This window comes from Dicentrarchus labrax, unplaced genomic scaffold, assembly GCF_905237075.1.
Source record: "Dicentrarchus labrax unplaced genomic scaffold, dlabrax2021, whole genome shotgun sequence".
Taxonomy (NCBI): Eukaryota; Metazoa; Chordata; class Actinopteri; family Moronidae; genus Dicentrarchus; species Dicentrarchus labrax.
Window position 1 is genome coordinate 420,001 of NW_026136998.1, and position 15,491 is coordinate 435,491.

Genomic DNA, 15,491 nt, shown 5'->3' on the forward strand with positions numbered 1-15,491 from the left:
CGTCTGGTGGTCCCTGGAGAAGCACCGCCCCCAGACCCCTGTCAGAAGCATCGGTTTGCAGAATAAAATGTTCATCAAAGTTTGGACTGTACAAAACTGGTTCCTTACTTAGTGATTGCTGGATGTCATGGAAAGCTGCCACGGCCTCCTCTGTCCATTGGATCTGGTTGGGACACCGAGATCCTGTCATGTCTGTGAGAAGAGCTGCCCTGGTGGAAAACTGTGGAATGAAGCGGTGGTAAAAGCCTGCCATGCCCAAGAAAGACCGAAGTTGCTTCCTTGTGTGTGGCAACGGACATGACCCTATGGCCTGGATCTTGTTGACTTGTGGCCTTATCACCCCATTTCCGATGCTGTGGCCCAGGTACTTTGTCTCTGCAGCGGCGAAGACACACTTTGATGAATTTATGGTCAGCCCGGCAGCGTGGAGACGATCCAAGACAGCATTCAGATGTTCCAAGTGCTCCTCCCAGGTGGTACTGTAAATGACAATGTCATCCAGATATGCAGCAGCAAAATCAGTAAAACCACATAATACCTGGTCCATGAGCCTCTGAAAGGTGGCTGGAGCCCCGTGTAAACCAAATGGCATGACCGAAAACTGGAAGAGACCCCACGGAGTCCTGAAGGCTGTCAGCTCCCTGGATCGCTCAGTGAGTGGAACCTGCCAGTAACCCTTACACAGATCTATTGTGGTCAAGTACTTTGCTTTCCCCAGTCGTTCCAACAGTTCATCAATTCTTGGTGTCGGGTATGAATCAAACTGAGAAATGGAATTCAGGTACCTGAAGTCGATGCAGAACCTTAGGCTTCCGTCCTTCTTTGGCACCAGGACCACCGGGTTACACCACTCACTTCTTGAAATCTCAATGATCCCCAGGGACAGCATCAGGTCTATCTCCTTCTTCAGTGAGGCCAGCAGACGTTCAGGAATCCTGTAACTAAGTCTCCTCACCGAAGCACCCTCCTTCATAACAATGTCATGTTCAACAATATTGGTCCTCCCAGGATTCTCCTGGAATACTTCTGAATTACAGATTTCTCTCACCTGAAGCTGCTTGTCTTCAGATAGGTGGTTGAGGTTGTGGTCTCCTGGAGCCCCAGCCGAAGGCAAGTACTGTTCATCCACTTCCTCCTCCTCTTGCACACCTCGGATAAGCATCACTTCTTTTCGTTCAGGTCGCGGCACCCACTCCTTCAGGAGATTTATATGAAGTGTCCTACTTGCCCGTGGCCGCCCTGGGGTTGCTACCTGGTATGTGGTGGGCCCAAGTTTCTTTAAAATCTCAAACGGTCCCTGCCACTTTGCCAGAAGTTTGTTGTCGTCACTGGGGAGGAGCACCAACACCTTCTGTCCCGAGTTGAAGGATCTCTGCCGGGCTGACCGGTCATACCAGGACTTCTGCTGTTGCTGGGCCTCCCTCATATGTGATTGGGCAAGCTCGCTCATCTTTTCAAGCTGCTCCCTCATCTGGACAACATAGGATATTACATTAAGGGACTCTCCCTTGCCCTTACCTCCCTCCCAAATCTCTCTCAGCAGCGAGAGAGGACCTCGTACTTCATGCCCGTACAAAAGTTCAAATGGAGAGAAACCAGTGGAGGCTTGGGGTACTTCCCTGTATGCGAACAGGAGATAAGGCAGCCACTGATCCCAATCCGTACCACTGTTGTTGACAAATTTCCGGAGCATCTGCTTCAGGGTCTGATTAAAGCGCTCAGTCAGTCCATCCGTCTGGGGGTGATATGGCGTGGTCCTCAGACTCCTTATGCCGAGTAACTGGTACACCTGTTTTAGCAGTGTAGACATAAAGTTAGTTCCTTGATCAGTCAGTATTTCACAAGGGAAACCCACTCTGGAAAAGAACTGCACCAAACAGAAAGCGACTGATTTTGCTTTAATAGTTTTAAGTGGAAAAACTTCAGGGTATTTTGTAGCATAGTCTGTTATGACCAGCATGTACCGATTCCCTGATTTACTCCTTTCAACAGGACCAACAATATCCATTCCCAGGCGCTCAAATGGGGTGTCAATGATGGGTAAGGGTCGGAGGGGAGCCTTGGAGGGAGTTTTGGCCGATGTTATTTGGCACTCAGGGCAGCTTCTACAGAATTCAGCTACTTCTCTGCTTAGGCCAGGCCAGTGGAAATGCCGTTTAATGCGTGCTGTGGTTTTGTGCTTACCCAGGTGGCCAGCCCAGGGAACAGAGTGCCCCATAGTGAGTACAATATGTCTGATTGCTTGGGGAACCACTAGCTGCAACACTGACCCCTGTTGGTAGTAGAGCATGCCATTTTGGTGAATATATTCATTTCTGTTGGAGTTTAGCCCAGCTCCTGGCTCCTTCCCCTCTGCTTTCTGAAAGAGAGACACTAAAGATGGATCAGCTTTCTGCATCTCAATTATGTTATCTGGCATTTGAAATCCTAGGGGTAACTCTGGCTCAAGATTGGTTGGTGGTTTCACCAACGTATGTTGGAACTTCTCCTGCCGTCTCTGTCTACGGGTTTTCCGGGACTTCCCGGGTGCTGTCTCCAACTCATAATTGTAGCAGGGCAGGGCACAGAGAGTCTCAGAATAGTCATTAGATTGAATTGCCTGGGCTCTGGTAACAGCTGCATTACATTTTCGGCTTTGGTCTGACTCCAACAAATCAAACAGTACTGGAAGGTCTCTCCCCAACACCGCAGGAAAAGGTAAGCTATCAACAACTCCAATGTTCAACAGGTAAGTTTGCCCATCTACTTTTATGTACATGTCAGCTGTTGAATAGCTCTTCTCATCCCCATGTACACAACAGATAGGTATGGTGTCTTCTGTGCTGATTATGTTGGGGGGTACAAAATTCCTGTGCACAAGAGTCTGATCACTTCCAGAATCAAGTAGGGCCTTAATCATTTTCCCATTAACTTCAATGTGTGTCATTTTAATAGACTGGACCTTGTTGAGCTCAGGTTCATACTGAGTTCGTGGTACAAAGCACATCTGTGTCATGTTAACTGAGTTTTTAGGGCACATAGGTTTTGTATGGCCTTCAACCCCACAAAGATAACAGATTGGCTTCCTCCCTAAGGGTTTTAATGGTCTGCTGGCTGGCTGGCTCTCCCTCATGGGAAACTTACCCACCCCAGTGCCTGGATGGTGGGTTGGTTTTCGATTGTCCTCTGCAGTTCTCCATGAGTGGTAGCTCCATGGTTGTCCCTTCTTTCGGGCAGCCACAAAGACGTCAGCCAGTCTAGCAGCCTCCATGGCTGAATCTGGGCCATGCTCTCGGACCCAGACCTGAAGCTCAGGAGACAACATTCTCAGATACTGCTCTAATATTATCACTTCACCAATTTCTTGGATGGTTTTACCTTTAGGCTGGATCCATTTTCCATAAGACTCCTTGAGCCTTGCATACAACTCCTTGGGGCTCTCATCAGGGTCCACCTCTAGGGAGCGGAATCTCTGCCTGTAGGTCTCAGGGTTAATGTCATATTTGGCAAGAATGGCTGATTTTACCTGTTCATAGTCAAGGGAGTCATCAATGTCCATATGCACATAGGCACCTCTAGCTTTGCCGGTTAGTAATGGAATTAACTGAAAAACCCAGTCTGCTTTTTGCCACCTGCATGCTACAGCTATACGTTCGAATGTAATGAGAAAATGTTCAATATCATCATTATCAGTTAATTTTTCCAACCTGGGCTTATGTTGTGAGCAAGACTGACCTGCAGAGGCCACTGTTTGAGCGATCATGGGCTCAGCTTGGTCTGACAGAAGGTGTAGGGTGGATGATTGAACCTCCATATCTGGAGGATCAGAGTCTGCTGAAAGAGGAGGTGGCACCAAAGATGTCCGGGCCTGAACTTCTAACTGCAACAGCTGAAACTGGTGTTGAAGAGCTTTAAAACGGTGTTCTTGTCTTGCAGTCACCTCATTCTGCTTTGCTTCTCGAGCCTCCTGCTGCCCCATGTGCTTCTGGAAAATGGCCATCATGTCAGACAGAGTTGGCTCCTTACCCTCCATGTCATTGCCCCCTCCTGAGGCCCCACTTTCTTCCTCTTCACAGGCTTTCTCCTCCTGAGCCACTGTTTGGCTTGTAGACACACCTGGTGTCGTTCCACCTCTTCCTCTTGTCATCTTTCTTTGGTGTTGGGAGCAGCAACTGGAGAAAAAAAAAATTCCAAAACTGCAAAAAGAGAGAAAAAAATACAAATAAATCCTGTTTCCTCAACTGGATGATCCCACCACTGCCACCAATTGTCAGGGACCAAACAGTCAAGCAATGAGGAAAACCAGGAGTTTGTTGAAAAATAGGGGTTTTTTATTTACCCAAAAATACCAAACAATAGAAACCAAGAATTTAACATCTTAGGCCTATAAAAGAGGTCAACAAAATATAACTATACTCAAAACAGCATACAACAGACAGAATATTAACTAAACAAACTGACCTGCCTGAATGAGACACAAAGGAACATATATAGTGGCTTGGCCAAACCAATTTACCCACAAGGTGAAAACAAAATGGATGCCAACTACAACTACTACAAGTAAAACAAACTAAACCCAAAATCCCCCTCCAACATGGCAGCACATGGTACGGCTTGATTGGTAGGCCACAGGATATACCCATCCTCCACCCTTGGCCACGCCTTTCCTCCACCAGGACAGACCTCATTGCTGGCTGTTACCCTGTGTGGCTTGGGCCATCACAACAACAATCAACACAACAATCAATACAACAATCAACACAACAATCAACACAACAATCAATACAACAATCAACACAACAATCAATACAACAATCAATACAACAATCAACACAACAATCAATACAATGTAAAGGTTGGTTTCTGAGCTGGTTGCTAAACAGGCTAATGTAGCTAACAATAACACTAGCCTGCTACTGGAGGCCCTGGTGGCCCCTGGTGGCCCCTGGAGGCTCCTGGAGGCCCCTGGTGGCCCCTGGAGGCCCCTGGAGGCCCTGGTGGCCCCTGGTGGCCCCTGGTGGCCCCTGGAGGCCCCTGGTGGCTCGAGACAAACGCCACAGCCCTTGTTGACATTGAAATAGGAGGAAATATTATTGAACTGTGAGACTTGCAATAACAGAATTAGTTGAAATGTTTGTGTAGAAAAACATAATTATTATTTCACATTGAGCTCGTTTAGATGATCCACAATCAATAACACAGCTGCTGCACTGGTGGCGTCCATGTTCTCTCTGACAACTGGATCTCTATAAGTGGTACGAGCCGGGTAATTACGTCACGTTCTCGCAGCAGAACAACTCGGGCGGAGGATTTACGAGACAAATGGATCGCAGCATCAGTTAGACAACAAACACTTCCTGTTTCCTAACAGACCGCCATCGTCAGCTATAATGTTTATTTGTTGTTGTTGTTGTTGTTGTTGTTGTTGCATTAATAATCCGTTACATGGACAATCTCTCAGCAGCCGATTGGCTGATTCAGACAATATGGGAGGGGCTACTGAGGACACTGAACAACAGACAGGAAGTCCAAACACTAATTAGCTATTAGCAGCGCCCGTTAGCAGCGCCCGTTAGCCGCGCCCGTTAGCACGCCCGTTAGCAGCGCCCGTTAGCAGCGCCCGTTAGCCACGCCCGTTAGCAGCGCCCGTTAGCAGCGCCCGTTAGCCGCGCCCGTTAGCAGTGAATACGGATGTATCAGTGTGTGCAACATATTTATATATTTAGTTGGTTGACGTTAGCTTGCTTGCTAACACAGACAAATTGCTACCAAATAATGTACAAAAACAGTGTCTGTCTGTGGACTGATTGCTATGTGTTTCTATAATTATCAGATTATTGATCAGTGTATTGATCAGTGTATTGATCAGTGTTTGAACAGGTTGTAGTGGAGCTTTGTCCCTCTGCTGTAGTGGAGCTTTGTCTCTATGCTGTCTCTGGACTGTGTCTCTATGTGTCTCTATGTAGGATGAGGGTCAAAGGTTGTGACCTTTATGCTCCCTACAGTGCCAACAGTGGGCAACACAGAGTCCAACACAGAGTCCACAACACAGAGTCCAACACAGAGTCCACAACACAGAGTCCACAACACAGAGTCCACAACACAGAGTCCAACACAGAGTCCACAACACAGAGTCCAACACAGAGTCCACAACACAGAGTCCACAACACAGAGTCCACAACACAGAGTCCAACAACACAGAGTCCAACACAGAGTCCAACACACAGAGTCCACAACACAGAGTCCAACACAGAGTCCACCACAGAGTCCACACAAGCACAACACAGAGTCCACAACACAGAGTCCAACAACACAGAGTCCAACACAGAGTCCAACACACAGAGTCCACAACACAGAGTCCAACACAGAGCACAGAGTCACACAGAGTCCACAACACAGAGTTCAACACAGAGTCAACAACAGAGTCCAACACAGAGTCCACAACACAGAGTCTACAACACAGAGTCCAACACAGAGTCACAACACAGAGTCCAACAAGACAACACAGAGTCCAACACAGAGTCCACCACACAGAGTCCACAACACAGAGCTCCACCACACAGAGTCCAACACAGAGTCAACAACACAGAGTCCAACACAGAGTCCAACACAGAGTCCACAACACAGAGTCCAACACAGAGTCCACAACACAGAGTCCACAACACAGAGTCCAACACAGAGTCCAACACAGAGTCCACAACACAGAGTCTAACACAGAGTCAACACAACACAGAGTCAACACAGAGTCCAACACAGAGTTAACACAGAGTCCAACACAGAGCAGCAACACAGAGTCACACAGAGTCACAGAGTCCAACACAGAGTCACACAAGCAACACAGAGTCCACAACACAGAGTCCAACACAGAGTCCACAACACAGAGTCCACAACACAGAGTCTAAAACAGAGTCCAACACAGAGTCCACACACAGAGTCCAACACAGAGTCCACAACACAGAGTCCAACACAGAGTCCAACACAGAGTCCAACACAGAGTCCAACACAGAGTCCAAAACACAGAGTCTACAACACAGAGTCACAACACAGAGTCCAACACAGAGTCCAACACAGAGTCCACAACACAGAGTCCAACACAGAGTCCACAACACAGAGTCCACAACACAGAGTCCAACACAGAGTCCACAACAGAGTCCAACACAGAGTCCACAACACAGAGTCCAACACAGAGTCCAACACAGAGTCCACAACACAGAGTCCACAACACAGAGTCCAACACAGAGTCCACCACAGAGTCCACCACACAGAGTCCACAACACAGAGTCCACCACACAGAGTCCAACACAGAGTCCACCACACAGAGTCCAACACAGAGTCAACAACACAGAGTCCAACACAGAGTCCAAAGTCAAAGCTAACATTAATGCTAAGCTAGTGGAACATATTGTCTGAGCCTTCAGACTGACTGCCGTTCACTCAGTGGCCACTGGTGGCGCTGTTAGCTACAGTTTAATGAGTTACATACAGGAGCTGATCAAAGAATACTGAAAGATCAACTGAGCTTCCTGTGATGAACTCTTCCAGCAGCAGGGTGAGATTAAACCGTGCAGTGTGAATGCAGCAGTTAGCAGCTGATCCTGGAGCAGCTCTGATTTATGTCCCTGACACCTGGTCCAGACTTTGATCAGGACGATGACAGCTCGAGACGCTCTGCTGAAGACGCCGCTGAGCGAGCCGTCGCCTCCGTCTCACCTTTCAGGAGCCGCCATGTGTTTATCTACCGCTGAGAAACGGCCTCCAGCTCTGAGCCCGACTCTCTCTGCTGTTTCAGGTCCTCGCCGCCGCCAACATGTCTTCAGTCAGAGCCGCAGCCGTCCTGCTGCTGAGCTGCTGCGTCCTCGTCGTCCCGCCCTGCAGAGGTCAAGGTAAGGTCACCTGCTCACTCTGCAGCAACCAAACCTCAGCAGTCTGAACCTCGACTTAATTTATTATTTATTTATTTATTTATCTGTTTTAAACCTGTAAAACTTCTATATTTAGTTGGCTGACGTTAGCTTGCTAACTGGCAACAGACAAATTGCTAGCTAGCTAACGTAGCACAGACTTCTGGGGCTGCAGCTAGCTGGCTAACCTTAGCTAGCTCTCTCGCTAACGTTGTACCTGCCCTACTATAGATTATAATATATTAATATATTGATTATAAAGTATTGATTACTTGTTTCTGTGAGAGGTTAGACACAGTAACACACACACACAGACACACACAGACACACACACAGACACACAGTAACACACACACACACACACACACACACAGTAAAACACACACACACACACACGCACACACGCACACACAGTAACACACACACACACACACACAGTAACACACACAGTAACACACACACAAAGTAACACACACACACACACACACACACACACACACACACACACACACACACACACACACACAGTAACACACACACAGACACACACACACACACACACAGTAACACACACATAACACACACACACACACACACACAGTAACACACACACACACACACACACACACACACAGTAACACACACACACACACACACACACAGTAACACACACACACACACACACAGCAACACACACACACAGTAACACACACACACACACACACACACACACACACACAGTAACACACACACACACACACACACACACACAGTAACACACACACACACACACACACACACAGTAACACACACACACACACACACACACACACCCAGTAACACACACACACACAGTAACACACACACACACAGTAACACACACACACAGTAACACACACACAGTAACACACACACACACACACACACACACACACACACACACAGTAACACACACACACACACACAGTAACACACACATTCTCAATTATCGGAATGTTCCATAAACCGATCAACTGAATTGATTATGACTGTATTGATCTGTTGACTGAAGCGTCGCCGCTCTTCTGAAAGGTCAAAGGTCAACGCCAGGGTCTTGCCACAAGATTGTCCAGAGTACTGTCTGTTCTCTGAAGCTAATCAGCGAGCCATTGATCTATTGATTGATTGGTCTGTACTTTATTGTAAATCAGTAAACCTTCGTCCATCCTCACTGAGCGCGCTCAGTGGCGCTCTGCAGTGTATTGTTCTCCCACAGCTGTCAGTTTACCCTCCGCTCGCTGTTGTCTGGCTCTTCTCGTGTAACACTTAACACCTCCCAGCTGTTGTTCCAGTCATGTGAGACGCGTTCCCGGCAGCCCCAGCATGGAGCTCCGTCCTGGAGCTGCCGGAGCTCCGAGGACGAGCCTGTTGTCTCTTCCTTTGAAAACAATCCTCCCGAATTCCAGCCGACACTCGATCCACCGCCGTTAACCTGCACTCAGAGCCGAGAGGTCAGAGGTCACGGCTGTCGGAGAGCAATCAGCTGAACATCATCAACAAACTAATGAATGTCTGCAGACAGGACGTGCTGCGTTCACTGACACTGACCTGGTGCATTCAAGTGCTGCTGGGAAAGCCCAGTGTTACCACGCGATGAGTTCATGGCCCAGAGTTGCTGAAGGAAAATAAAGCAGACGGACATTTATATTTTATAAAATAGCAGATTTTCTCGGGAACCACAGTGGGCATGTTAGGGCCCCTGGCTTTTAGGGGGCCACTGACTGTTTGGGCCCCTGGCTGTTCGGGGCCTCAGATCCGGCACTGTGTCTGTTTCTATTGGACGTCCTGCAGCTGTCTGTCTGTAACAGCCGACACGTGGCTCAGCGGCCGTCAGAGGTCAGAGGTCAAACTGTCTGCTGCTAATGTCTCAGCAGAGACTGCAGCACTGAAATACACCCTGACAGCTGATCCTCATTATTACTGATCCTATTGATCAGAATACACTGTACGCTATTAGTTCAATTGCTTTAATAAGGGTAGTCAGTATTGATTACTGATCAGGATCGTGATCAGATAATTGGACCCTTTGTGTGCGTTTGTCTTTCACTCAATGAAGGATTCATATTTTTATATATAATCGATCAATAAACTGAGCTTTATAGTGAAGAAGCAGCTTTATTGATCATGACTGAGGCGGGAATTGTGAACCCAATCAACTGGATCAGTTTCTGTTCTTAGAAACAGGAGATTCTGGTTTTTGCTCTTATTTTGTTAGGAAAGCAACTTCCTGTCTGACCTTTCTTCTTCTCCTCTACAGGAAGTGACTGCAGCTGTAACATCACTAACAGCCGTTGTGACGAGTCTGGAGTCTGCAGGTGAGATCGATCAATGATGATCAATAATGATCAATAATAATCAATAAGTTGAGCCGTTACTGCCGTCAGGTGTTGACGTGTTCTGTGTTTCCAGGTGCGACCCGGGTTGGGATGGCAAGCGTTGTGAGCACTGTGTGCCGATGCCCGGCTGCCTGCACGGTTCCTGTCAGCAGCCGTGGCAGTGCAGCTGCGAGCCGGGCTGGGGGGGGCGCTTCTGTGACAAAGGTCAGTGACACGAGAAGTATCCGGATACTTTACTGAGAAAAAGTACGACTGCGTTTAAAGTATCAAAAGTATGAAAAATGTCCGAATGTTGAATTAAAAGATACAAATGATTTTATTATTCTTATAAAACCTGATCGATTCTACCTGGGATCAATAAGCATGCTCACTTCCTGTCTGCTGTCTCAGACCTGGCGGCGTGCTCGGAGCAGCAGCCCTGTCACAGCGGCGCTACCTGTGTGATGGAGGACAGCGGTGAATACACCTGTCTGTGTCCTCCAGGTTTCCACGGCAGGAACTGTCAGCTGAAGACGGGACCCTGCCACCAGCGGAGGTCTGACTCCGCCTCTAAAACAACTTCCTGTCGCTTTAAATTGATTACAAACATCACAATAAATTCTTCTTTGTGTGTTTCCTGTTTGTCTCCAGGTCTCCGTGTAAAAATGGCGGCCTGTGCGAGGACGCCGACGGCTTTGCGGCAGAGTTGACGTGCCGCTGCCTGGCGGGTTTCACGGGACGGCGCTGTGAGACCAACGTGGACGACTGCCGGATGAGACCGTGTGCCAACGGCGCCACCTGCCTGGACGGCGTCAACCGCTTCTCGTGCGTCTGCCCCACCGGCTTCACCGGACGCTTCTGCACGGTCAACCTGGACGACTGCGTCAGCCGGCCCTGCCTCAACGCCGGCCGCTGCGTGGACCGCGCCAGAGGCTTTCACTGCGTGTGCCCGCCCGACTACACCGGCACCACCTGTGAGACGCCGCTGAGGAGCCGCGACGAGCGTGGCTGGACGACGCTGGGGTGGGAGGGGGGTGGAGGAGGCAGGGTCATACCTCCCCTGACCACCGGGGGTAAGGAGGACCAGAGGACGACCGGTAACAGCAGTCGTCATGGCGACAGGCTGTTTAAGGTGACGGTGAGCGAGCGTGCCGCCATCGGCCTGTCGGAGGTCCAGCTCATCGTGGTGCTGGTGCTGGCGGGAGTGACGCTGGGTGTGGTGGTGCTGACCGCCGCCCTCGTACTGCAGGGTCGCTGCAGAGACTGTGGCCACGCCCCCTGCTGGCCGCTGACAACATCGCCACAGCGGCAAGGACAGAAGAGCAGCCGGCGAGGGCGGCGGGACGAGCATGAGTGTCAGATCAGCTTCCTGAATGTGGAACCAGAGAAGAAGAAACTTAACACTGAGGTCATATAGAGCGAGCGGGCGTCCGAGCACACAAACAAACAGAGAGAGACAGCTCTGACCCAGCACTGCAGGGTCAGAGGTCAGAAGTCAGCAGTGTGACCTCAGGTTCAGGTCTGAAGTCGGATCCAGTCCAACAGGATGTGGTCTGACATCATCACAGCATGTACAGATTGATCATTACCCACAATGCACCTCTCCCTCTGACAGTGAGCCAAACATCTCAGTCCTTTATTCCCTGCAGTCAGACTGTCCTCCGTCAGCATCAGATGCTGCATTCAGTCCCGGTCAGGACCTGCTGTTCCCTGGGAGCTCCCAGTCCGACAGAGTCCGCTAATGGATCCACTACAGCTGCTGGACTGGGGGGGGGCGTAGCACACTGCGCCAGTGGCTACTGCGTCTCTGTCTGTTCTTACAGGAAATATGAGGAAGCTAACAGCTCTCTGATTCTGGTTCACCTGGACTTTAAAAGCAAATAACAGAAACTTTTGTGTTATTGTGAACTGAATATGCAAAAAAGTGAAGTTATTTGTGAAGAATGACCCTTGACCTTCTTCTTTCCTTCAGTCAGAGCAGTTGTGAACCTCACATCACAGCTCACAGCGAGTTCTCTCACAGACGCCAGAATCCATTCTCAAAAACCAGAGAATACAAATTATTATATGTCTGTATTATTATAGTACTGTATTATATTATAGTACTGTATTATACTATAGTACAGTATTATATTATAGTACAGTCTGTATTATACTATAGTACAGTATTATATTATAGTACAGACTGTATTATATTATAGTACTGTATTATACTATAGTACAGTATTATATTATAGTACTGTATTATACTATAGTACAGTATTATATTATAGTACAGACTGTATTATACTATAGTACAGTCTGTATTATACTATAGTACAGTATTATATTATAGTACTGTATTATATTATAGTACAGACTGTATTATATTACAGTACAGTCTGTATTATATTATATTATAGTACAGACTGTATTATATTATATTATAGTACAGACTGTATTATATTATAGTACAGTATGATATTATAGTACAGTGTCTGTATTATATTATAGTACTGTATTATATTATAGTACAGTATGATATTATAGTCCAGTGTCTGTGTTATATTATAGTACAGACTGTATTATATTACAGTACAGTCTGTATTATATTATATTATAGTACAGACTGTATTATATTATAGTAAGCATTATATTATAGTACATGTTGTATTATATTACAGTACAGTCTGTTTTTTATAAATTATATTATAGTACAGTGTCTGTATTATATTACAGTACAGTCTGTATTATATTATAGTACAGACTGTATTATATTAGAGTACTGTATTATACTATAGTATAGTATTATATTATAGTACAGTCTGTGTTATACTATGGTACAGTGTGTATTATACTATGGTACAGTGTGTATTATATTATAGTATAGTGTTTGTATTATTGAATAATAATGTGTATATATGCTGTAAATGGTCCCCGGGCCCTCAAGGTTTCGCTGCTACTCACCGAAAATAAAAGAAATATAAATTAAAACTGAGATATTTTAGCAAATGTAATGTAATTTGTATTTTGTTGTTGTTCCGCAGTGTGCAGACGGGATGTATAAATGTGATCAGAGCAGTTTTATATGTTGCTCCTCACTTTAATGAGGTGATCAAACAGATTTAAAATCTAATTTATTGGTGTAATTTATCAGTGTGACGTTCCGGGCTTTTATAACAATGTGTGCAATAAAGTTGTAAATGATGAAATCTGTCAGCAGCTGTATTTATATACAGAGAGAAAATACATCCATCATTCATCTGTTTCTTTACCTTTTACACATTAACATTAAAGCTGATTATCATATGTTATCTGTAAAGTTAACTGTTTTTATCTTAAAAAAAACAAGTTCTAATCAAATCAAATAAAAAATATAGACTTAAAGAAGATTCTGAATCATTTTATGTCTCTATAATAGTCAGTGTGTGTGAGCAGAGAGTGAACAGAACTTTGTTCCTCTGCTGTCTGTGGACTGATCTCTATGTGTCTCTATGTAGGATGAGGGTCAAAGGTTGTGACCTTTATGCTCCCGAGTGCCAACAGTGGACAACACAGAGTCCAACACAGAGTCCACAACACAGAGTCCCACACAATCAACACAGAGTCCAACACAGAGTCCACAACACAGAGTCCACAACACAGAATCCAACACAGAGTCCACAACACAGAGTCCACAACACAGAGTCCACAACACAGAATCCACAACAAGCAATAAGGTTAGAAAGCAAGCAAGCTAACGTTATCCAGCTAACAGCACAATCAGACAATATGTTCCACTAGCTTAGCATTAATGTTAGCTTTGAAGTTGGACTCTGTGTTGGACTCTGTGTTGTGGACTCTGTGTTGTGGACTCTGTGTTGGACTCTGTGACTCTGTGTTGGACTCTGTGTTGTGGACTCTGTGTTGTGGACTCTGTGTTGGACTCTGTGTTATGGACTCTGTGTTGGACTCTGTGTTGTGGACTCTGTGTTGGACTCTGTGTTGGACTCTGTGTTGTGGACTCTGTGTTGGACTCTGTGTTGGACTCTGTGTCTTGTGGCCTCTGTATTGTGGACTCTGTGTTGGACTCTGTGTTGTGGACTCTGTGTTGGACTCTGTGTTGGACTCTGTGTTGTGGACTCTGTATTGATGGACTCTGTGTTGGGCTCTGTGTTGTGGACTCTGTGTTGTGGACTCTGTGTTGGACTCTGTGTTGTGGACTCTGTGTTGGACTCTGTGTTGGACTCTGTATTGTGGACTCTGTATTGGACTCTGTGTTGGACTCTGTGTTGTGGACTCTGTGTTGGACTCTGTGTTGGACTCTGTGTTGTGGACTCTGTGTTGTGGACTCTGTATTGTGGACTCTGTGTTGGACTCTGTGTGACTTTGTGGACTCTGTGTTGGACTCTGTGGACTCTGTGTTGGACTCTGTGTTGTGGACTCTGTGTTGGATTGTGACTCTGTGTTGGACTCTGTGTTGTGGACTCTGTGTTGGACTCTGTGTTGGACTCTGTGTTGTGGACTCTGTGTTGGACTCTGTGTTGTGGACTCTGTGTTGGACTCTGTGTTGGACTCTGTGTTGTGGACTCTGTGTTGGACTCTGTGTTGTGGACTCTGTGTTGGACTCTGTGTTGTGGACTCTGTGTTGTGGACTCTGTGTTGGACTCTGTGTTGTGGACTCTGTGTTGGACTCTGTGTTGTGGACTCTGTGTTGGACTCTGTGTTGGACTCTGTGTTGTGGACTCTGTGTTGGACTCTGTGTTGGACTCTGTGTTGGACTCTGTGTTGTGGTGGGTGTCGGTCATTTGTAGACGTTAGCGGACTCCATTTATAAGCTAACGTTAGCTAGTGTTGCCCACTGTTGGCACTGTAGAAATCCGTCCACAGGCAGCAGAGGAAGTTGGGGAAGGTATACAGGAAATGCTTCACAATCTGACACATGGAACTTTTAGCATGAATTAACTCGGACTTATGGAAGTTAAATTAAAAACTATGACTCTGTTATTTCTCCTCTGTCATCATTCATTTCCTCTGGGTCGACAGTCATTAAACTGCCAAACCGCCGCCTCATCCCGACTTGCCACCTGACACTGGATCACTACAGGCAGTGCAAGAGCCGAGAATAACCTGAAACCACAGTGAGCTTCATCAGGAAGGAGGGTGGAATCTGATCATGGAGCCACTTCCACACTTCTGTTCAGATGGAGAATGATTGACAGTTGCAGAGTCAGCAGGTTATATTTGTCCTGAATAAATCAACAGTGTTTTATTACAGACAAAAGAACAACATTTCAGT

The 15,491-nt window shown here is 46.7% G+C and overlaps 1 protein-coding gene across 1 annotated transcript in view; it reads left to right on the forward strand.

The window, feature by feature from the left end:
• The window catches only part of dlk2 (delta-like 2 homolog (Drosophila)), a 22,238-nt gene extending 9,866 nt beyond the window's left edge, over positions 1-12,372 (forward strand). Inside the window, exons 2-6 of the mRNA XM_051395723.1 lie at positions 7,769-7,862; positions 10,177-10,234; positions 10,329-10,459; positions 10,646-10,790; positions 10,886-12,372. Of these exons, the coding sequence (XP_051251683.1) occupies positions 7,769-7,862; positions 10,177-10,234; positions 10,329-10,459; positions 10,646-10,790; positions 10,886-11,651 (1,194 nt within the window). The 3' untranslated portion in view covers positions 11,652-12,372. The remainder of the gene's footprint in view (positions 1-7,768; positions 7,863-10,176; positions 10,235-10,328; positions 10,460-10,645; positions 10,791-10,885) is intronic.
• The last annotated feature ends 3,119 nt before the right edge of the window (positions 12,373-15,491 follow it).